Source organism: Corythoichthys intestinalis, chromosome 17, assembly GCF_030265065.1.
Source record: "Corythoichthys intestinalis isolate RoL2023-P3 chromosome 17, ASM3026506v1, whole genome shotgun sequence".
Classification (NCBI taxonomy): Eukaryota; Metazoa; Chordata; class Actinopteri; order Syngnathiformes; family Syngnathidae; genus Corythoichthys; species Corythoichthys intestinalis.
This window is the reverse complement of record NC_080411.1, coordinates 3,475,263-3,499,512: the sequence shown is the minus strand read 5'-3', so window position 1 is coordinate 3,499,512 and position 24,250 is coordinate 3,475,263. Positions and strand designations below refer to the sequence as shown.

Sequence of the window (24,250 nt, the reverse complement as noted above, 5' to 3'; positions counted from 1 at the left end):
TCATTTTGACAGGTTGCAATTCACATCCCAGACCACAGGGTGGCGAGTGAGCATATTAATTAGCTATTGTCTCTCTTGATGCATGACGTCGTTGGCCTTACTCTGAAAAATGTCAAGGCAACTGAGTGTTTGTCTGGCACGGCCAGACTGTTCTCCCTGTATTTTTCAAACACTGAGAGAAAAGTCTAGGACACAGCCTCTCGAGTAGCTACAAAATCAATCGACAAATCAGACTTGTTTATTTGCGTGACGTGTTCTTCACGAGCAACGTCACTCTTGCGCGCCAAAAGTCGTCTCTACAACAACACGGATGGCGGGAGAGCCCAGAATATGTTCCAATCCGCGGTAAATTCAGTTTTAAATGAGCTAAAACACATCGACACGAGACATCGACAACAGTCTGTCTCGCGCTAGCCATGTTGAATAAACTCCGTTCTCCTCGTATGTTTACTTCCGCGCGCCAGTCCCTCGTCCTGCCGTCGTCGCTTTGCTAACGGCACGTCTGCCCGTCGCTGATTGGTGCACTCCGCTGTCTGTTTGCCTCTTGTTAAGCTTGTTCGGACAGAATATTAATTAAAAATGAATGAAAACTAAATACTATTGAATATGTCATTATTATCATTTTAAAAATGTAAGTGACGGGTAAAAATAGATTATGACCGGATTTTTATGACACTGTCAGTCAAAATGACAAACAACGAAAAAGTCTAGCGCAACCTCTGGTACTGTGTATGTTTATGTGTATGTATGTGTTTAACTCGAGATGTCTCTGGTTGCACTATGAAATGCACTTTTCTGCGCATGGGGTGTGTCCATGTTACTTTGTCACCTTTTTCACCCCTAACCAGTTTGCATGCCTGGTATGAAGAAGAGAAAAAAAACCCTATTGCACGTCCTCGCGATGGGACTATTGCGCATGCGCATTGCAATGGCGATGTTTAAACGATATATCGTTCAGGCTTACAATGCAGTCACCAAAATTGCTCTAACCTACCCCTCCCGCGGCCTTTCTTTTTATTTGGGGGTTGGCCCTAGCAACAGACGGTGTCTTGCCCTAAAAGGGAAAGGGGAAGCAAGCTGGCGACACCCCTTGAACTTGTCTGGCTATGTGTGTGCATGTAGGTGTAATTATATTCATGTGTGCTAATACATTTCATGAAGCAATAGCAGTGCTAAAGAGTTATTTTCTGTCAGCCGGACAATCCTCGAGTTGAAGCTTGAGCACGCCCTGGCTGTGCTTATCAAGCAGTAGGTCAAACTCTACAGGCATGGCGTGAGCCGTGGCGTTGACCTTCACGTCATCATAGTAGTGATTGGTGAGCGTGTGGCGTCCGTACGGGGGAGTGCTGTACGGCCAAAAGCCGTAAAGATGCACTTCGGAGCACACCTCCAGAGCCAGGCTGACCACCAGGAAGCCCGTGGAGGGACGAATGGACCTGAGTCCCTTGTCTCTCCAGAACTGGATCAGGTTGCGCAGGTACTCCGGATTGAAGAAGACAGCGCGAGTGGGGCTGTCGAATTCCTCCATCGTGTTGACGGCCCACATGGAAAGTGCCGTGTACTGGCTGTAGGAGAAGGCAGGCATGAAGACCAAGGCCTTCCCATAACTCTGGAGTGCCTCCACAAAGTTCTCCCGTTGTGCCGTCAAAAACTCGTACCTGTGGGGGGGTCGAGATCAGCGTCTAATTTGCAAAATTGGCTCAACTGACCCCAAAAAGTTATCGATACGCTCATGCCAAGAATCAAGACATCGTTTGAAAAAGGCGTCAATGTTATTAAAAATAAAAAAGGAACCAACAAGTTGCTACCAAAATCTTCCACAAACGTGAGTTTGACCCAATAGCAACGGTTGCTAACGTCATGAATATTAATGAGCAAAGGTGACGTGTTGCGTGCCGTACGCTTTTCTGACTTACGCAGAAATTTGTGTTCATTGCCAGCGTAGGAACGGCGTTTACTTTCAGTAGTGAGTAATCTAATTAATTACTTTTCTCATCTTGGCAACGCCGTTACTGTTCACCCATAATAAAGTCATAAAAGAACCAAACTTCATGACTTTTTTGTGACAAAGAAGTATCTGTTCCAATCACTCTATCAGAGAAAAATCAGAGTTGTAGAAATAACTGGAAACTCAAGAGAGCCATGACATTATGTTCTTCACAAGTGTATGTAAACTTTTGACCACAACTGTACATACAGTAGTAGCATCGCGTTTGCAACGGCGTCACCCTCCCTTGCCTCCTCCCCACGCCTGCTCTGCTCTCTCGTCTCCGTGAGTCCGTCTTTCTCAGACTTTTGTCGCGTCAGTCAACCAACATAGTAACGCACGCCCTTCCCGCCTCAGTAACAAAAAAGTGATCAAATCTGGTGGGTCAAAAATATACATACAGCAGCGCTAATATTTAGTAACATGTCCCTTGGCCATTTTCACTTCAGTTAGGCGCTTTTGGTAGCCATCCACAAGCTTCTGGCAAGCTTCTGGTTGAATCTTTGACCACTCCTCTTGACAGAATTGGTGCAGTTCAGTTAAATTTAATGGCTTTCTGACATGGACTTGTTTCTTCAGCATTGTCCACAAGTTCTCAATGGGACTTTGGGAAGGCCATTCGAAAATTTTAATTCTAGCCTGATTTAGCCATCCCATTACCACTTTTGATGTGTCATTGTCCTGTTGGAACACCCAACTGCGCCCAAGACCCAATTTTCGGGCTGATGACGTTAGGTTATCTTGAAGAATTTGAAGGTAATCCTCCTTCTTCATTATCCCATTTACTCTCTGTAAAGCACCAGTTCCATTGGCAGCAAAACAGCCCCACAGCATAATACTATCACCACCGTGCTTGACGGTAGGCATGGTGTACTTGGGGTTGAAGGCCTCACCTTTTCTCCTCCAAACATATTGCTGGGCATTGCGGCAAAACAGCTCGATTTTTACCACAGAACTTTCCTCCAGAAGGTCTTATCTTTGGCAATGTGATCAGCAGCAAACTTCAGTCGAGCCTTAAGGTGCCGCTTTTGGAGCAAGGGCTTCCTTCTTGTACGGCAGCCTCTCAGTCCATGGAGATGCAAAACACGCTTGACTGTGGACACTGACACCTGTGTTCCAGCAGCTTCTAATTTTTGGCAGATCTGCTTTTTGGTGATTCTTGGGTGAATCTTCACCCTCCTGACCAATTTTCTCTCAGCAGCAGGCGATAGCTTGCGTTTTCTTCCTGATCGTGGCAGTGACAAAACAGTGCCATGCACTTTATACTTACAAACAATTGTTTGCACTGTTGCTCTTGGGACCTGCAGCTGCTTTGAAATGGCTCCAAGTGACTTTCCTGACTTGTTCAAGTCAATGATTGTTCAAGTCAACAATCACTCAAAAGAAATTGCTAATTAGTGTTGCTGTATGTATTTTTTTGACCCAGCAGATTTGATCACTTTTTCTGTTAACCCATAATAAAGTCATAAAAGAACCAAACTTCATGAATGTTTTTTGTGACAAAGAAGTATCTGTTCCAATCACTCTATCGGAGAAAAATCAGAGTTGTAGAAATAACTGGAAACTCAAGAGAGCCATGACATTATGTTCTTCACAAGTGTATGTAAACTTTTGACCACAACTGTATGCTAGGTGGCTCCAACAATACCTGACTGTAGCCGATAGCCTACAAACTACGCCCACATGATGCTTCGGGAGACATCACATATATCCAGAACTAGATGCAAATGACAGACATGGCTGCATTAGCAACATGTATAATAAAGAACTAGATGCGTTAGTAAACAGCCACCATCTTAAAGCAGTAGACTCCTCAGAAAGGCTCTGTTGTAGAGAACCTTCCTAGCGAACCTAAGTCACTTTTTTATCTAAAATGCCCCTAAATCGGCAAAATCTTGACTTAAATCTATCTTTAAATGATTAAATAGCTTTAAAACTTACACATATCAAAAGTAGACGGGAACTAATGCATTAACGGGAGCAATTTTAACAACTTTAACGGTTGATTCACAACATTAAATTACCTACACACATAGCAAAGGTTACAGTATCTAGTTATCGCAATACCCCTGTGTCTAGTTAAGTTTAGGGTGTCCCAAAAAACCCTTTAAACTTCACGTTGTGTGACCCGTTTTTTTTTGTTTGTTTGTTTGTTTTTGTTTTTTTTGAAAAAAAAAACAAACAAAAAAAACATGAAAATTATCACCAGTTACATTGCCAAGTAACTAATTACTCTTACATTCAGGTAACTGAGTTACTAACGCAATTACTTTTAGGGAGAAGTAATTTGTAACTGTAATTAATTACTTTTTTAAAGTAAGATTAACAACACTGTTCATTAATAACATTATTTTAGTCATAATTTTTTTAAAATATTTTTTTGACTGTATGCTGTCTTCATACTGCTGCAACAATACCTGAATATCCCTTATTTTGGGGGGGGAAGGGGGGGTATCAATAAAGGATTATCTTATTACAAGCCACTCTAACTTGATGCAAAGTGAAACATTGATACAGTGAATAGATTAGAGGTGTCAATTTAGCACTTTAATTGGGATGTACTATTTAGTCATATTTAGTGTTTTTTTTTTAATTGTGTAAATGTACATTTTTGCCAGGGTGGAAAACAACTCACTCACACCCTGAAGTGGAATTTTATTGGCAATCACTGACTAGACTCAAAGCAAATGGTATAATTAGCTTGTACATGATTTTGTTCTCTTTATCATCTGTCACATTATTGTCACCAGATGAGATGAAATACTTTTAAATTGCAGTCTCAGCAATTCTAGGTGAGTTCACAACTACATTGACTAAATGAATTTAATACGGATTAAAATAAATGTAGGAATGTTTCAAAGGTTCTTACTTTTTCTCGAAGATACTGGGATTGGCCGTGACAAGGTCGGTCCTGACGCCCACATCCGGGCCGTACTCGTCGTTCAGAGGTGGCAGATTGCACCTGAACACAAAGTCCGCCGAGTCGATGGTTTTCCCGCACTTGCTGTGTATCAGGATACCGCCGCTGCCAACCACGGCGCATGTAGCGAACTTCTCTTTGGAGAAAGGATGCTCCTGAAAAAATACACACGCATCGGGGTCAGTGTTTTCCGCTACCACGTGGATTGCGCTGCTAGCGCACTCGGCCCCTGCGCCGCCGTACCCTAATCTGACCTTTCATCCCTTTTCTTGTCTTATCGGTCGGTTATAAGGTGTATCTCCTCCTCACGTGGGAATATGCTTGCAACGCTACTTAAAGCTAGACTGTAAAACAAAATTCTGATAACTTCTTCAAATTTTAAATTTGAAGTAGCCGCAACGCAACATTTTAAGTGTCCTTCAATCAAGGGCGTAGGTTTGCATAGGGACCTTTGGGACATAACACTATCAACTTTTCAGGATGCTCAAATTATCCCCACGACCTTTTAAGCAATCTTATTTGCATTATATAATGACTTCAGTTATATAGGTCATTTAGATTGTCTTCCTATATGTTGTAAGGATCCTACCATTATTAAATGAATTACAGTACTTTCATCATGTTCACTTACACTGACCCCTTTTCACTTGTTGAATGTGCCAGTCCATTTTTCCCCTGAAATGCACGTTTGATTGGCTGATGACTTGACCCCACCACCCCACACACACACCCATTCACAGCCCGACAGAAATACAGTGCCTTGCAAAAGTATATCACGCAATATGCTAGATTTCCGGGATCTCGGGCACCGGTCGTTTTAGCTTGACAATCGATCCAAATTTCTATCATTTTCTTGGTGTTGCGATGTGTGCAATTACACAAAGTGTCATGAAATGAATCCAAAAGGCATGCGTTTATGGATAAATGATGGAATTTTAGCATTTCCCCACCTAGCGTCATGGATGACTTTATAATACTTACTTTGATGAAGGTTTTAAACATCTTCGGAGTCACCCGCAGAGAGCTGTTATCGCCATCGTATTCAAATCTGCTTCCGACGGGCGTGTTGGCCTGCGTGACGATGGCTTTCTCGAATCCATGACACGCGGCGCTCAGCTCGGAACTGCCGGACAGGACGGACAAAGTTTTATAAACGTCGGGCCACTGGGCTCGTTTGCGTTCGCTGTAAGGGTGTAACGGTACATGTATTTGTATTGAACCGTTTCGGTACGGGGTGCTCGGTTCGGAACGGAGGCGTACCAAACGAGTTTCTGACGTAATGTAACCCGAGGCTGTGAGTCGATCGGGTTAGTTTCTTTGTGTAGATTATATTTACTCCGTCTTCTCTAGTATAATGAGGACCAACACGGTAGGACGGTATATAACCCAGAAACGTCAACGGCGCGACAACGTTGCCGCCGCGAGAACGCAGTGAAACGCGGGCGTTAAAGTCAATCAGCCAATGCACACCAGTCGCAGTGCGGCCGCGTGTTAGACGCGTCCCAGAAGCGGCTCAACGCGATGCACGCAAAAACAACGGCAGAGTTTATTATTTGACCTGAGACGCGGCCCTCCTGTGTCAATACTACTAGCTAGGATCGGGCAGACCGGAAGTCACTCATGTAAAAATACGGTGGATCCGGTCGATTTTCAAACTAACATGAAATCGTAACCCACTTTTTGAGTCCATCAGATCTCTTGAGTGGTAGATCCGGGCACAGTTGACTTGTCTTTTTTGATTTACTGCTGTCTTCTCTGCTATAATAATCACCAACACGGCCCCGTGTTCAATGCAAAACCCTCCTACCACAACAAAACAAGTAGGAACTACTATTCACATAGAAACTAAAGTAATACAGCATAAAATAAATAATAATAATAATAAATAAATAATAGCCCATTTAAATAAAATAAATTGAAATGAGCTAAAATACCTGTAATTAAATAATAAGAATAATACACAGATCCTGCTTACACAATTAAATGTATTAATTTCTGTGGCGCTTCAACTTGAGAAAATCCACCAATAAAGCTTTTGAAAACCGTTCATAAGAAAAAAAAAAAGATTCATTGAGGCATTTCATTTGTAAAATACACGTTAAAATCTTTGTCATTGGGATTGCTTTTCCCTTTAGCACAGGACTTCTTTTTCTTCTTTTTTTCAGAAAGAGAGCTGACCAATACGCGGGGTCTGAAAGGCAAATTGTTGTTGGATTATTATCTTTAAATACCCGCTACTTCTTGAGCAGAATTCCAGCTTTGTATAGGCTAATGTTCCTATTGTTGAAAGCACAAAAGTGTGTAATAAACAACTAGCAAATTTATATTTTGCATTTTGTTTTCTTACTGTACCGAAAATGAACCGAACCATGACCTTAAAACCGAGGTACGTACCGAACCGAGATTTTTTTGTGTAACGTTACACCCCTAGTTCGCTGCACAATTTGCCTTACGTAAAGTTTTGGTGGTTGTCGTCATTCTTCGTCCAGTTTTTGTTGTAACGCTTCAACAGGTTGTCCCTGTAATAAACGCAAAGGTTTATGAACGGCAGCCGGAAAATGGAAACGAGGCCGCTCGTTTGCATTCACCTGCTATCTTCACACAGTTTGAGTCTGTCAAAGGGCCGCCACCTGTCAAAACACAAAACAGCTCGTCTTCTAAGGTACTGCCATTTCGTGAACATCATTCATTCATTGTAATTAGGGCTGTCAAAATTATCGCGTTAACGGGCGGTAATTAATTTTTTAAATTAATCACGTCAAAATATTTGACGCATTTAACGCATATGCCCCGCTCAAACAGATTAAAATGACAGCACAGTGTCATGTCCATTTGTTACTTGTGTTTTGTTGCCCTCTGCTGGCGCTTGGGTGCGACGGATTTTATGGGTTTCAGCACCATGAGCATTGTGTAATTATTGACATGAACAACGGCGAGCTACTAGTTTATTTTTTGTTTGAAAATTTTACAAATTTTATTAAAACGAAAACATTGAGAGGGGTTTTAATATAAAATTTCTATAACTTGTAGTAACATTTATCTTTTAAGAACTACAAGTCTTGCTATCCATGGATCGCTTTAGGAGAATGTTAATCATGTTAATGCCATCTTGTTAATTTATTGTTATAATACAATACAGCTTATGTACAGTGTTATGTATTAGGGCTGTCAAAATTATCGCGTTAACGGGCGGTAATTAATTTTTTAAAATTAATAACGTTAAAATATTTGACACATTTAACGCACGTGCCCCGCTCAAACAGATTAAAATGACAGCACAGTGTCATGTCCATTTGTTACTTGTGTTTTTTTGGTGTTTTGTTGCCCTCTGCTGGCGCTTGGGTGTGACTGATTTTATGGGTTTCAGCACCATGAGCATTGTGTAATTATTGACATGAACAATGGCGAGCTACTAGTTTATTTTTTTGTTTGAAAAATTTACAAATTTTATTAAAACGAAAACATTAAGAGGGGTTTTAATATAAAATCTTGTTGATTTATTGTTATAATAAACAAATACAGTACTTATGTAACGTATGTTGAATGTATATATCCGTCTTGTGTCTTATCTTTCCATTCCAACAATAATTTACAGGAAAATATGGCATACTTTAGAGATGGTTTGAATTGCGATTAATTACGATTAATCAATTCTTAAGCTGTGATTAACTCGATTAAAAATTTGAATCGTTTGACAGCCCTAATTGCAATATTCATCCATTAAAATTAAACCTCCGTGAAACTGGCCTCCCATCAGACGCAAATTTATATCAAAATATTGTCAATCGTTTGTGCTACATTTGTGCTTGTTTGTGCCGTAAAAGTTTTGTTTACGCCGTCATCGTTTTGCCGTTATTAAACATTCTTTTTTAGGTCGTCCAGGGTTCAACTACTCCCCCATCGTAACTTGTTTTACTTACCACCAACAATTGAAAGCAATGTTGTGGATTACCCCTTTAACACCTAAGCCTATTTTGGCCGAATTTGCATGCCTTTGATGTTGCCTTTATATTTCAAAGAAAAAACTGTTCACAATGGCCAAGTTGGGTCCCTTTTTTCAGGATACCTTGAACTTCATGTCCAAACTGTTGTTTTTTTCACTGACCAACTTTAATCCACATTTTGGACCCAAAAAGACAAAAAAATCCCAAAATCTTTATTCAAAATTTGTAATGTTAAAGTCCCACTGACAACCAAACATGCTCGACCAACCGTTTTGAAGCTTGATCATATTTATTTAACTTGCTAGGATAAACATTGAGTTGAAAAAAATTAGATTGAATAGTTTTATGTTTGACAATTCAAAATACTTTTATGTTTGACAATTCAACACAAACAGCAGCTATGGTCATGGGCGTTTTTGGCCTTCACACATACTATGGTCAAAACATGTTATATACAGTGCAAAATAGTGAGAATTTAAAAAAAATATCTATTATCCAACACAAAAATGGTTTGGAGGATATCTCTTTGTGAAGTTAGGTATTGTACCCATCACCTTATCAAAGGTATATACTGGACTGTCTCAGGAAATTAGAATACACAATATTCTAATTTTTTGAGACAGTCCTGTGTATATATACAGGACTGTCTCAGGAAATTAGAATACACAATATTCTAATTTCCTGAGACAGTCAGTCTTTCGGTTTTGAAAAAGGACACGAAATGATGGAAATATGGAGATAGATACATGGTCCATGCAGCGTTTTAATGCATATTTGTGAGTGCAATAAAACTATAAAACTCAAATGACATTATCTCCCGTTTTTCTTGGTCGATTGACTTCAAATAAAAACTGGTGTGGACATCAACTTCCGTACTTTCAAACGAGAGCAACCAGGGGCACGTGGGTGACGTAATTACAGCGTTACGAGGCTTCAAAGATGATATGCGTAAACGTGTCGCATCCGACACGTTTGGTGTTAAAGGGTTAATGCAAATAAGGTGTGAGTCATGATATACAAACCTGTATTACAATTACAATACCTGTATTAATGGCACCTGTTTTAACTCATTATCTGTGTAAAAGACACCTGTCCACAACCTCAGTCAGTCACACTCCAAACTCCACTATGGCCAAGACCAAAGAGCTGTCGAAGGACACCAGAGACAAAATTTTAGACCTGCACCAGGCTGGGAAGACTGAATCTGCAATAGGTAAAACGCTTGGTGTAAAGAAATCAACTGTGGGAGCAATTATTAGAAAATGGAAGACATGCAAGACTACTGATAATCTCCCTCGATCTGGGGCTCCATGCAAGATCTCACCCCGTGGCGTCAAAACGATAACAAGAACGGTGAGCAAAAATCCCACAACCACACGGGGGGACCTAGTGAATGACCTACAGAGAGCTGGGACCACAGTAACAAAGGCTACTATCAGTAACACAATGCGCCGCCAGGGACTCAAATCCTGCACTGCCAGACGTGTCCCTCAGCTGAAGAAAGTACACATCCAGGCCCATCTGCGGTTCGCTATAGAGCATTTGGATCCAGAAGAGGACGGGAAGAATGTGTTATGGTCAGATGAAACCAAAAAACAACTTTTTGGTTGAAAGACAGGTTCTTGTGTTTGGAGGAAAAAGAATACTGAATTGCACCATACCTACTGTTAAGCATGGGGGTGGAAACATCATGCTTTGGGACTGTTTTTCTGCAAAGGGACCAGGACGACTGATTTGTGTAAAGGAAAGAATGAATGGGGCCATGTATTGAGAGGTTGTGAGTGAAAATCTCCTTTCATCAGCAAGGGCATTAAAGATGAGACGTGGCTGGGTCTTTCAGCTTGACAATGATCCCAAACAAACAGCCAGGGCAACAAAGGAGTGGCTTCGTAAGAAGCATTTCAAGGTCCTGGAGTGGCGTAGCCAGTCTCCAGATCTCAACCCCATAGAAAATCTGTGGAGGGAGTTGACAGTCCGTGTTGCCCAACGACAGCCCCAAAAGATTACTATTCTAGAGGAGATCTGCATGGAGGAATGGGCCAAAATACCAGCAACAGTGTGTGAGAAGCTTGTGAAGAGTTACAGAAAACGTTTGGCATCCGTTATTGTCAACAAAGGGTACCTAAAAAAGTATTGAGATGAACTTGTGGTATTGACCAAAGACTTATTTTCCACCATCATTTGCAAATAAATTCTTTAAAAATCAAAAAATGCGATTTTGTTTTTTGTTTTTACACATTCTGTCTCTCGTGGTTGAGGTTTCTCTCAAATATTTTCAAGTGGGAGAATTTGCACAATTAGTGGTTGACTAAATACTTATTTGCCCCACTGTAAATAGCTTAGCAAATGTTAAGATCCAAGGCCTTTTGATTGGACTACCTTGAACGGTAAGGAAAATCCACGATTAGACGTACCACAAGATGATTATAACCAAGACGCTCACGCATGTTGGCTTGATGAACAGGTACTTCTTCCTCATGATGCTCGGATGACCGCAGGCTTCTTCGCTTTAGCTTCAGCGTCGCTCACAAACTCTGATTCAGCTGAAAAACACTAACGCATCTTCAATGTCCACGCGTTTCAGATTTGAAACTCAAAACTTTTTCAGACAGCAAATGAGGCATTTAATACAATTCAACCGAGTAAAACACTCAAGAACAAAATCCGAAAAGCTCTTCAGCTGCCCTTTGAAACGTGTGCCATGATCCCAGAATTTGACATTGTACAAAACACGATATTTACTCACTTCCTCGTAAGTCAAATGGTCCCACAGTTGTTGCACACTTGTTTTGGCCAATCTTGGGGTGAACAGGCACTTTAAATGGGTTGAGGAATGGGGTGGGAGAAGCAGTTCTTCATGCTTTGATTAAGGCACTTTAAGGGCTTTTTTTTTTATGATGTGGCAGTGCCATCACAAAGTGTTTACACGATATCAAGTCACTACCGACATACAGTCCCTGACACAAGTCTTGTCGCTTATCCATTTTGTAGAAACAATTGCTAACTAGGCCTGCAAGCAGGACTGAACGGGCCCTCGCAATCTAGCACAACTCGGACGTCATGCAACTTGGACAGTGTGCAGGTCAGGGTGGTGGCAGATCGTCCTCTCTAATCATCTCATTAGAACCTAACATGCTCGAAAGTCGCCTCTTTACATTCACACACCTAAGAGATAAAACCCCTATTAGAGAGAGTACTACAAAAAAGGAGCGAATAAAGGGTCGTCACTGCAACAGACAGAGACATGTGGACATGGGCCGTAAAATAAGTATTTCAAAAGGTCTTGAAACAACAATGACCAACCTGAAATGAACTGGACATATATGAGAAAAATGAGTGACTTTCTATTGCCACTAGTTGGCGCTGTAGGGTTGATGCAAATGACCCCAACAGGACCCTTCAGAGTATGACTCAACAAGCACGAGATGTTTGGCGCAGATATGTTGTAGAAGTTATGCCTGTTCAAAACTTGTGGTGAGACGAAATGGCTTCAGTCATTTTCACTTCTCCTGTTGGACTCTTCTGCTTCAACCAAACCTCAGTATTTTTCATCAGACACCTGAACACATGTCTTATGGCTCCCCTGATACAGGTTTCAGGTGAATATATTTTTTTTCCTTGGAGGAGGAGCCTGTATAGTAAAAAAAGGCATTTCCTGTTCCCACTAGGGGGCGCTAGGCCTAATTGGTAATGTTTCAATGCACTCGTGTTAAGGGTGGGATCCCGCACATACATGCCAGATATGAAAAAGATTGAACGTTGTGTTAATGAATTTGTCATTTTGCCGAAAAAATGGCCGACTTTGGCACCACGCCCAGGTCAGACCCGTGAATGAAAACGCACCATTTTGAACATTTTAGATCTCATATGTCTCCTGAACAGTCTCACCAATTTTGAAGATGATCCAACTAACTCCCTCGGCGAAAAGGTCTCAAATGTGCACCCTGTAAATCGATAAAAATTTCATATTCGATCCAAAATAACCGATTTCCTGTTGGGTTTGGAATATGGGTGTAAATGCTATTTTGGAGTGGTTTTGGACAAGGTATAGACTCCCCAAATTTCATCGCTCTACGCTGACAGACTCTAATGTTATAGGCCAATTTTAAAATTTCAAGGGGGCGCCACTGAGCCATTTTGTTTCATTTTTTGCAACGTTGTAAAATTATCAAAATTTACAATTTTCCGCACGTATGTGCAAATTTTGGTGACTTTTCGTGCATGTTCAGGCCTCCAAATTGGCCGTTTTCATTTGCCCTGAAAAAGAAAAAAAAAAATCCTTTGCAAAACAATAGGGCCTTCGCACGCTTAGTGCTCGGGCCCTAATAACCTGACTTTAAATTTTTCAATTGGTTTCAGAAATGGCTCATATGAAAGCTAAGACCCTCCCAAATGATGTTGAATATACAAAACTATATTTGTTTCACTGAAAAAAGATTGATCATTTAATGAAAACATAAAGGTCAAAAATTGGCAAGACAAAAGTTTTGTCGCCTACAGAAAGTAATGTGAAAATGAACAAAAAATGTTCTTCAAAGGCAAGGCAAGGCAAATTTATGTATATAGCACATTTCTTCTCTTATGAGTGAATCTTTGGCCGTAATCTGAGCAGGGGAAAGGTTTCTCAGCAGCATGGGTTCTCGCGTGAGCCGTTAATCGTGACGAGAAAGGTTTTTCAGCAGTGTGGCTCCTCAGGTACCTTTTCAAATTAAACTTCCCACACTGAGCGCATTTCCAGTGCTTCTTGTCAACTTTGGTCTTTTCATCATCAGTGTATGGAGAGTGTGACTTTGCGTCGTCGCCATCTGACGGCGAAGCGATTGGGCAGTCTGCGTGTGATTCTTCTGTTGAGCTTTCGGGAGGTTCCGCCCCTGTGCTTGCTTCACTCGGACCTTCATCTTCAGTTGGCACGGGACGTCTAGGCATATGAAAACATAGCGATTTAGTAATACAGTGGTTTGAAAAGGTATTTTGATCCTTTTGGAATTTCTCACATTTCCGCATAAAATCACCATCAAATGTGATCTGATCATTGTCAAAATCACACAGGTGAAAGAACAGTGTCTGCTTTCACTAAAATCACCCAAACATTGTTAGATTTTCATATCTTAATGAGGATAGTAGGCAAACAATGACAGAAGGGGGGGAAATAAGTAAGTGAACCATCACAATAAACATTTTGTGGCAGCAATAACTTCAACCAGACGCTTTCTGTAGCCGCAGATCAGTCTGGCACATCGATCAGGACTAATCTTGGCCTACAAAACTGCTGTAGTTCAGTCAGATTCCTGGTATGTCTGGCATGAATCACTTTCTTTAGGTCATGCTACGGCATCTAAATGGGGTTCAAGTCTGGACTTTGATTGGCCAATCCAGAACGTGTATTTTGTTGTTCTGAAACCATTCTGAAGTTGATTTACTTTTGTGTTTTGGATCATTGTCTTGCTACAGCATCCATCCTCTTTTTAGCTTCAACTGTCTGACAGACGGCCTCAGGTTTTCCTGATAAACTTTGAATTCATTCTTCATTAAAGATTGCAAGTTGTCCAGGCCCTGAGGTAGCGAAACAGCCCCAAATCATCATGCTCCCTTCTCCATGCTTCACGGCGGGGATGAGGTGTTGATGTTGGTGAGCTGTTCCATTTTTTCCTCCACACATTACGTTGTGTGTTACTCCCGAACAATTCAACTTTGGTTTCATCAGTCCACAAAATATTTTGTCCAAGTGCCTTTTTGCGAAAAGTAAATGAGCATCCATGTTTTTTAGACAGCAGTGGCTTCCTCCGTGGAGTCCTCCCATGACCACCATTCTTGGCCATCGAGTTGATGTTTGCACAGAGATATTGGACTGTGCCAGTGATTTCTGTAAGTCTTTAGGAGACAATTTAGGGTTCATTTTTTTACCTCTCTGAGTATTCTTGGCATCATCTTTGGTGGACAGCCACTCCTTGGGAGAGAAGCAACAGAGCCAAACTCCCTGAATTTGTAGACAACTTCTCTGACTGTCGATGGATGAACATCCAGACTTTTACAGATGGTTTTGTATCCTTTCCCAGCTTTATACAAATCAACAATCCTTGATCGCAGGTCTTCAGACAGCTCTTTTGTCTGAGCCATGATGCAGATCAGACACTGCTTCTCATCATGACAATTCTTACCAGGTGTGTGTTTTATAGTGGGCAGGGCAGTTTTAAATCAGTGATTGGGCACACACCCGAATTAAATTGCTTGGTAAAAATTGGTTTCAACTGCTCTTTAAGTCTCTTTGGGCAGTGGGTTCACTTACTTATTTTCCCCCTTCTGTCATTGTTTCCATACTATCCTCATTCAAATATGAAAACCTATAAATGTTTGGATGGTTTTAGTTAAAACGAGCAATTTTATTGCTGACACTGCGTTTCGGGGTCATTGACAGGTGTGTAACAACACAATTTAGCGCTTAAAAAGCACGATGAAGTTACGATGGCGCATACTTCCCCCTCTGCTTTTACAAAGGTATTCTATATACTTACTTGAAGTCTTGTCCGTCTTCTCTCTTAACTTTTGTGGCGTTCACCGAAATAAGCTGCCCATCGAATTGTGCTACCTTGTCGCGCGCACTAAACCGTTGCTGTCGGAGCGCGCAACAGCAGCGGGGGCGGGGGGGCTACTGTGAAGGTGAGGAGCAGCGGCTTGCCTGGCTGTGCATTTGGGATGAAATGCATAACTGATGCTACAACAATCTAATATACTGCACGTGGGGTGGCCAACAAATTTATAGCGGGGGCCGTGGCCACGACCTTACATGGGCCAGGAAACTTACAGAGGACAGAGGGTGGACAAAATAATGGGAAACACCTAACATTTTGGCATCATAATCATTGAACATACAGTAAGTGTTAAAGAATGATATGTGGAACATTCTAATGAAGTTGAGCATTCCCGCCATAATCCCCAGACCCTCAACTTCGTAGGTCGGAGACATTGTAACCCAAGGAATCCCTGTACTCCAAAATCAACAAGAAGTGACGCTAAAATGAAATACCCCCAAATCATCAGAAAGTGACCCAGAAATGTCCAAAATTAACAGGAAATGATGTAACTACATCAGGGCCGGCCCAGCCTATATGCAGACTATTCAACTGCTTAGGGCCTCTGACCACTAGGGGGGGCCACAATCTGGCAATTGTTTAATTTATAATTTATTTTGTTTACTACAGTTTGCTTTATTTGAATTTTGTGAGTTTTGATACTTGATTACAAGCTTTAAAAAATAAAAATTCTTCCTTAACCTCTTTTAGAAAAAGGTTTGGCGCTATCTACTGTAAGTACTGACAATCATTTGGGGTGAGAAGTTTGAAGTATGCACTGCAACAAAATCTGATTAATGTACAAAATATGGACGTATGGGTTGGATTGCATGTATGGGTTTCACAATACACTGTGACGAAATGCTGGGCCAAAAATATGGGCCTCTTTGCATTATTTTGCTTAGGGCCCCCCAAAATGGCCTGGGTCGGCCCAGAACTACATAAAAAAATCGGCCGTCCACACATGTGGACATCTCTTTTTGGCTCATGTAGTCCACAATATTACCATTTGGTATAGACCCTACTCACATGACGTCACAACCACGCCTCCGCGCCATGTTGTCCGTCTACTTGTCGTGTATATGCATTACCGCTACGTAAATTCCTCCTATTATGGCGTGTTTTTCTGCTCGTTAACATTAATAATCATAATGGTGAAGGCGTGTGTGGCGGTTGGTTGCAATAACAGAGAAGATAGATGGAGAGACTTGAACTTCTACCGTATTCCGAGAGACCCGGAGAGGAGAGCGAGATGGACTGCTGCAATTCGACGAGAAAACTGGGCTCCAAACGATTACCACGGATTATGTAGTAGTCATTTTATATCTGGTAAGATGCATTTAATATATATTTAGAGGGTTTTGGGCTGACAACCACAATTAAGATCATTGCGAGGCTAATTGCCGACAACATAGTTTCAAATTCAAGATGCTTATTTCTTCCACCATCAATACATTTTGAATAATATTTAGCTGGTACCAAGTGAAAGAAGCTGGCCTCGTCTACGGATCATCAGTTAAACAGGTGTGTCCAAACCTTTTGCAAAGGGGGCCAGATTTGGTGTGGTAAAAATGCGGGGGGCTACCTTGGCTGATTTACATAGAACAATATATTTAAACAAATGTTAGCAAGCCCTTCTGTGTGTCACATTTGCTTTATTATTTTTTTTAATTCATAATTTCAAGTCTCGTCTTTGTGGCGTTCTCTTTCGACACTCGGGCTCTTGCGAAACTGCGGTCAAGCCACCCTCCACTCGTTAAAACGAAGTCAAGCTAGCCGCCCCTCATTTTGTACATGTCAGCGTGTCTTGTTATTATCGCGTCACATCGAACTCTTTGAAAACAGCGACTGTCTCTTTGCAAATGAGGCAGACACAGTTGTTGCATGTTTTATTGAAGAAATAGTCCAAAATCCACCTATCCTTGAAGCGTCGGCCATCGCAGTCAACTTTTTTTTTTTTTTTTATTGTCGCCATTTTAGAAATCGCACAGGGTAATGTTGCTTAGAGTGCTGTTCTTAATGTTTTTCAAAGTTTCGTGAGAATAGGCCGAGTTTCTGTGGAAAAGATAGTTGTAGATATCAGGGTAGCAGATGTCAGGCAGAGTGGGCGAAGACAGCGGGTTGAAAAATATCGATTTAGGCATCAAATATGGATCTGGCGAATGGATAGACTGAAGCTTTTCCACGTAACGCCTTTTATGCAACGCATCCAATGAGTTTACCGCATCTGAAAGCACTGGGGCTTCCATGAATTGCTCTATAAACTGAACGACTAATTGAAACCATTGAGAATAGGGCTAAACAGAGACTGACAATATGGCGGCCGGATACAGCGTCACGTCATTCTGTGACGTCGGTGAGTAGGGTCTATACAAGTGATGTCAACATATGTGAACACCAGATCTCAATTATAATTTTATTATAATTTTGTATTTCAACTGTGAGTACCAGGGGCGGACTGGTAATCTGTAGCTTCTGGAGGATCACAGAACGGCCGGTGCTCTGGACGGCCGGCGGCCGCCATACATACTTCACTGTTTTTATCCCCGCTATCCTCTATGATTATCTAGAGTTCGCATTCAATCCGACAGGTGGCAGCAATGCGCCTGGCTTTTAACTGGAAATTCTCCAGACAAGCGCAGGGCAAGTAAGTAGGGATGAAGAGGGTTACTTGCTCGGTATATTGGCAATTGTTATCCACCAGGTATCTATATATTCAATGAAATAAATGGCAATTAAAGGGTTAGTGCCAGCTAATCCATGTCCCCGTTTGCAACCGTGTCAAGTTACAGTATGCTAGTCTTACTATCCCTCTCCTAAGAAAAAATATTTTGGCTGTAAAACAACGAATGCACAAGCAGCAGCAATATTAATTCATAAGAAATATAGTCTCCTGCTTTTTCTGATTCTACGTGGAGATCCTGAGAGTGTTCTGTTCATTTCTCAGTGAGTATTCAACTTAAAATGTATAATTACAGCCTCTTTTCATTGTGATTTATCATAAATCATACCATTTCTTTGTGCTTCAGGCAGTCTCCTGCCTTTTCTGGTTCTACATTAAGACCTGGACTGTGCTGTTAATTTCTCAGAGAGTATTCAAGTTAAAATAATGCAAATGAATAAATAAAAATAAAAAAAATAATGCAATGTGTAGTTCTTCATAGCCGCTTCAAAGTGCACGAAATTAATGCATTTTACAATAAAATGTAAAAAAAAAATAATAAAAAAAATAAAGAAATAAATTCTCTAAGGGGGGCATGTCCCCGGATCCCCCTTCATACAGCGATTCTTGTGGGCTGGGCTGAGTCAAAGTCCAGGGCTGCTTTTTAGTCCCAGTCCGCCCCTGGTGAGTACTGACTGTGAATGCTCACTCAGTGCTATTATTTAATTTTGGTCCAGTGGAAAATGTTATTAGTAGTAGGATTCTTGATTAAACAGTGGTCATCTTGGCGGGAGAATATTGATAACCTACTGGTGTTCTGACAAAATTTGCAACCCATCAAAAATTGCTACCTTGCGGGTTTTGCGCATGCGCGTAACATTAAAAATGGCCGCGAATGCGGCGATTCCAAAGTAAACACTACAAACTTTCATAAAGAAAGGAATATTTATTAATTTTCATCATGTAAAGACATGTACAAAAGTTCTCAGACACATCCTACCATGTTAGCTGCACACAGTAACTGCACTCCGCGCTCTCACTGTTAATAACTTTGCCGCGTCGTTAAGTCTTAATTTACGCCATTTTCGTGTTGCACATGTATGTTTATGATGTATCTAGTTTAGTTAGCACTTTGGATAACATTGAGAGTCCAATTGAATGTAAAAGAGGGGGTTTTCAGCGCCACAAAAGCTTTGGGAGCAAAATTTTATAAAAGCTTTGGGAGCAAAATTTTATAAGGGAGCAAATTTTGACAGAACACCTGACGTCACGGAGCCAGGCAAAGGTGAAAAGTGGATTTATCTACACAGTTGGTAAAAGGACAGCGCCGCTGAGATGGAATCGTACGAGACGGCGAGTAGTGATGACGAAATAGCGTGTGCAGTGAAGGATTGTGGGTCGTTTTCTTTTGTCCAGCTTGTCGGGTGCGGCTCCGTGGTTGCGGTCCAGCTCCTTTGTCAAGCGTTTTGACCATTCCAACGTCCTCGGGACTCATCTGGTTTGAGCAAAGGACGTTCCCGGGACAAAAGGCCGATCCCAAGAGGGTCTGCTTGCACGTTGAAGCTCCCGGCCTACCTAGCATAGCCTACTTTAGCTCCGTTCGCTAACAAAGAGAACCAACAAGTACGGAAAATGTGCACCCGAAGGACACATGCGGCGGCAAACTTCCAACATCTGCAGCCTCCACTTGCAGGTTTGCTCGCGTCTCCCTCTCACCCTTACCCAGGGGCGGAGCTTTGGCCGGGGGGTGCTCAAATAGTGTTTAAGCGGGCCTACATATGACAGTTGACATCAAACTCTCCGCCAGCCCCACCCCCAAAGTGTTGAAAGAGCTATAATCAGGGGTGAAAGTGGGCCAGAACGGTCAGGAACGCAGTTCCGGTGTAAGATTCAGGGCCAGAACGCAGTTCCGTTATAAGATTGAGGGCCGGAATGCTGTTGTAGTATTATATTGAGGGCCTGTGTTCTGCCAAAATATCCTACATCGGCGAAACGTCTACATTAGTCGAATTTGACACCTAAAGTACTACCGTGCGCTCTAAACTTGTTTTGTTTAGATGCATACAGGAATAAGGTACTAAAAAAATGCCTGCAGAAAATACTTTAATGTAGTTATATCAAATAAGGACGGTTTAAACACGCTACGTGACTAATGTGGTCAACTGCTTCAAAGCTAACACAAAAAAAACACAATGGTTACAAGTATGAGAGGGTAATACATGCAAACAGTATCTTTGAGGCTGTGAAAAGGTTCTAAATAACTAAATAAAAACAAAAATAGTGAGTAATCGCCGCCTCTAACCGATGTGCGCATGCGTGTGAATGCATGCGCAAGCGCCCTGAGCATTGTGTAGGACGTTTCGCCGCGTAGTAAGGAATGGCCGAACACCGGAATGCTGTTGTGGTACACGGTGCTTTCATTCCGAAAATCTGACGGCAACTGTCAAAACGCTATGTAAAAAAAAAAAAAAAAATGCCAAGCTGCCACACATGCATTTCATCTCCAAGAAGAAAACAATCTACCAACATCAGATTTACATACACAAGTGTTAACAACAAGCATACGAAAAGTGCTTGTGTAGCGTAATCCGTTTCCACCAATATTTATTATTTATTTTATTCCACGGACGGCATGGCTGCTGCAGTTATCTGAGTTTGACAGTGATGAGTCACGTCAATGTGCGACTGCACGCAACAAAGCAAAACTCATTTATCCGTTGAATTGGCTGACATACTGACATGTGCTCAGCAGAGGTAGTTCTGATTGGTTCAAATGTGCATGTTTTCTGGAACAGAAAAAAAAAAAGTTTGTTGAATTGATGCGACAAAAAAGGGCAATGTAACAGAAAATGGATCAAATCTTTAAGAGCAATGAAAGAGTTGTGTGGGCTTATTTATCGTATTTAGTTTTATTTGCTCTAATGGGGAGGTTCAGAACATCTTCGCTGTCAATGTGAACTTTGGACCTATATTTGTTCATTTATGTTAGGCTACTTATCCATTTCCTTATGATTAAAAAAAAAAGAAAAAGTCAATGTTTGCCCGATATTCAAAATACCGTATTGGCCCGAATATAAGACGACCCCGATTATAAGACGACCCCCTCTTTTTCAAGACTCAAGTTTGAAAAAAAGACTTTTTGAACACCAAATTAATTTTTATACAGAAAATAATTACAATACATCTGAAACAAATGATTATAACAATATATTTGAGAGAAAAGGCATTTAATTTCGCATTCAAAACTTAATATCTGAACATTTAAATATGTAAACTAAAGTGCAATCAAATTCATAAATGAATGGCTTCTGGTTTTTGAAATATAAATAAGAAAAAAATATTGTGATAAAACAAAATTGCAATAACTGCATTAATTATCAAAGTGAAGTCTAACTAACTGAAGTTCAGCATTCGATTCATTGATGACTGGCGCCATCCAGCGTCGTGAATGGGTATATGTCTAGGCCGCAGTTTTTTTTTGTTTTTGTTTTTTTTTTTAGGCCGCAGTTATAAGACGTCCCCCAGGTTTTCATTCTTACTTTAATGCAAAAAACACCGTCTTATATTCGGGCCAATACGGTACTAGTATATTTCATTTCACTCTGCATAATATAAGTAATTTGTACTTATTTTTCTGAATGTATCTTACTTATATCTAATTTTAAAAAGTAAATGTTTATATTAACTTCAATTTTAATATACATGTTCTTAAGTAGTTAAAATTGAGATTTGACATTTAGTATGTGAGGAAATGAGGCAATGTAGGAGATGGAGGTTGGGGTTATTGCTGTTTTTGTTACATTTTATTTTGCAAATCATTGAAAACATTTTGAATGAAAATCAGATTTTTGTATGTGTTATAAAAATAACTGTGCTAAAACAGTTTTCTTTGCATTTCAGTGTAAGAAGTTTGACCCCCCCCCCCCCCCAAAAAAAACAAAACAAACCCAAAAAAAAAAAAAAAAAAAATGAAAGAAAAAAAATAATAAATGAAATTTCTGGCTCCGTGGCGACCTTCATGTCGGAGAGTTCCGGCAAGAATTTCTAGCCACTTTCACCCCTGGCTATAATAGACGAAAAAAAAACAAAAAAAACCCCTAAAATGTCTGGAGCCGCAAAAAATTAAAAGCCTTTTAATGAACGCAACACATGCTGTATGTATCTAACAGCAATATTAATTTCCGGTCTAAAAGGTTTATCGTCTTCTTGTGTCTTGCAGAAATGAGCGAGCGGCAGGAGCCCTCCGTCATCAAAGAGGAAGCAGAGGACCAACGATTCAAGAAGCCGCTCTCGACTTCCGTTAAAAAAGAGGACGACAAGCGCCCCGGGTGCATCAAAGAGGAACAGGAGGATGAGGACATCGACAAGTTGTTCGTATCCGGCGGCGAGGACGAAGGTCCGAGCGAGACCGGCGGAGGAACGGAGTCTCCCGACGGCAGCGGAAGCTCCGCGGACGAGTCCCGAGGGGGCGGCCTCATCGCTCCGATGTCAGATAGCGACGACGCAACGTGGCTCTCGCCTCGCGCCGATGACGATGAAGACTTTGAAGGTCGCAAGAGACGCTGGAAATGCTCTCAGTGTGGGAAAAGTTTTGGACTCAAGTCTCATTTCAAAAGGCACGCGAGGAGCCACGCAGGCGCTAAACTTTTCGCCTGCTCATTTTGCGATCAGAAATTCTCTGAAAAAGTCAGCTTAAAGAGTCACACGAGAACGCACACTGGCGAGAAACCATTCGCCTGCTCAATTTGCGGTCAAAGGTTCACCGAAAAGGGGAACTTGAGACAACACACGCGAACGCACACTGGTGAGAAACCATTTTCCTGCTCGGTTTGCGATCAAAAATTCTCTCACAAATTAAGCTTACAAATACACACGAGAACCCACACCGGCGAGAAACCTTTTGCTTGCCCGGCTTGCGGTCAAAGATTCTCCAACAGAAGCAATTTGTCAACGCACACAAGAACACACACCGGCGAGAAACCGTTTGCCTGTTCAGAATGCGATCAAAGATTCTCTCAGAGAAGTCATTTGACCACACACACGAGAACACACACCGGAGAGAAACCTTTCACCTGTTCAGATTGCGGTCAAAGCTTCTCCGAAAAGGGAAGCTTGAGGAACCACACGAGAACGCACACGGGTGAGAAACCTTTTGCCTGCCCGGTGTGCGGACAAAGATTCTCCGAGAAGGGAAACCTGAGAAAACACACAAGAGTCCACACTGGCGAGAAACCGTTTGTCTGCTCGGTTTGCGGGCAAAAATTTTTGGATAAGGGAAGCTTAAGGAAACACATGAGAACACACTCTGGCGAGAAACCTTTCGCCTGCCTGATTTGCGCTCAAAAGTTCTCTGAAAAGGGAAACCTGAAAAAGCACACGAGGACCCACACAGGCGAGAAACCTTTTTCCTGCTCGGATTGCGGTCAAAGCTTCACTCAGAAGGGAAGCTTGAAAATACACGAAAGAACCCACACTGGAGAGAAACCTTTTGTTTGCTCAGTGTGTGACAAAAGATTCTCTCAGAAGGGACACTTACGAAGTCACGCCCGAACACACGCTCAGGCTGAGAAAATTGACGTGTAATAAATAAAGATGCTGAATTTTGAAAACGTGCGTTTTCTTACATGGTTCCAGTTGTTGAAAATAAAGGCTTGTGGCAGAATTCTCTCATCTATGAATCAGGATTGTCTAGCGTTTAACCCCTCGATGCCTGAATTTAAATTCAACAAATACTGTATACATAAAGTATAGGAGGAGTACACAAGCATACAGTGTATCACAAAAGAGTACACCCCTCGAATTTCTGCAGATATTTAAGTATATTTTTTTCATGGGACAACACTGAAAAAATGGCACTTTGACACAATGAAAAGTAGTCTGTGGGCAGCTTATATAAGAGTTCATTTATTTTCCCCTCAAAATAACTCAAAATATAGCCATTAATATCTACAGTAAACACCTGAGTACACCCCTTAGAAACTACGTGCATCTGTAAATGTCCAAATTAAGTACTGATTGTCATTTTCCCTCCAAAATGTCATGTGACTCGTTATAGGAGTGCTGTCAGCATTGCTGCAGAGATTGAAGAGGTGGGGGGGGGGGGGGGGGGGGTCAGCCTGTTAGTGCTCAGACCATACATCAAATTGATGTGCGTGGCTGTCACCCCAG

General features: G+C 41.4%; 2 protein-coding genes across 3 annotated transcripts; one reads left to right on the top strand and one right to left on the bottom strand.

Annotated features, from left to right (window-relative positions):
• Window positions 1-969: 969 nt before the first annotated feature.
• LOC130905391 (alpha-2,8-sialyltransferase 8E-like) lies at window positions 970-11,739 on the bottom strand. 2 transcript variants are annotated; one of them, XM_057818741.1, is made up of 7 exons: window positions 11,598-11,739; window positions 11,266-11,404; window positions 7,496-7,537; window positions 7,361-7,426; window positions 5,889-6,030; window positions 4,857-5,062; window positions 970-1,658 (listed from the first exon to the last, which is right to left on the bottom strand). In XM_057818741.1, exons 2-7 carry the CDS (start codon window positions 11,328-11,330, stop codon window positions 1,181-1,183), a joined length of 999 nt encoding a protein of 332 aa, XP_057674724.1. In that variant the 5' UTR covers window positions 11,331-11,404; window positions 11,598-11,739; the 3' UTR covers window positions 970-1,180. The 2 variants fall into 2 exon arrangements, with proteins under 2 accessions (XP_057674724.1, XP_057674725.1); XM_057818742.1 differs by having other exon boundaries at window positions 11,266-11,394; window positions 11,598-11,732.
• Window positions 11,740-19,473: 7,734 nt separating this feature from the next.
• Window positions 19,474-23,756, top strand: LOC130905383 (gastrula zinc finger protein XlCGF57.1-like). Its single transcript, XM_057818726.1, has 2 exons — window positions 19,474-19,775; window positions 22,302-23,756. The coding sequence occupies exons 1-2, from the start codon at window positions 19,715-19,717 to the stop codon at window positions 23,663-23,665; spliced, it is 1,425 nt and encodes a 474-aa protein (XP_057674709.1). The 5' UTR covers window positions 19,474-19,714; the 3' UTR covers window positions 23,666-23,756.
• Window positions 23,757-24,250: the final 494 nt, after the last annotated feature.

Excerpts from the sequence above, each read along its gene's own strand:
- LOC130905383 (XM_057818726.1), top strand. The coding sequence starts at position 19,715 with ATGTGCACCCGAAGGACACATGCGGCGGCAAACTTCCAACATCTGCAG. Across the intron at positions 19,776-22,301 it reads TCTGCAGCCTCCACTTGCAG|AAATGAGCGAGCGGCAGGAG; the intron begins GTTTGCTCGCGT and ends TGTGTCTTGCAG.
- LOC130905391 (XM_057818741.1), bottom strand. The coding sequence starts at position 11,330 with ATGAGGAAGAAGTACCTGTTCATCAAGCCAACATGCGTGAGCGTCTTG. Across the intron at positions 7,538-11,265 it reads TTGGTTATAATCATCTTGTG|GTGGCGGCCCTTTGACAGAC; the intron begins GTACGTCTAATC and ends GTGTTTTGACAG. Across the intron at positions 6,031-7,360 it reads GACAACCACCAAAACTTTAC|TTCCGAGCTGAGCGCCGCGT; the intron begins GTAAGGCAAATT and ends CCTGTCCGGCAG.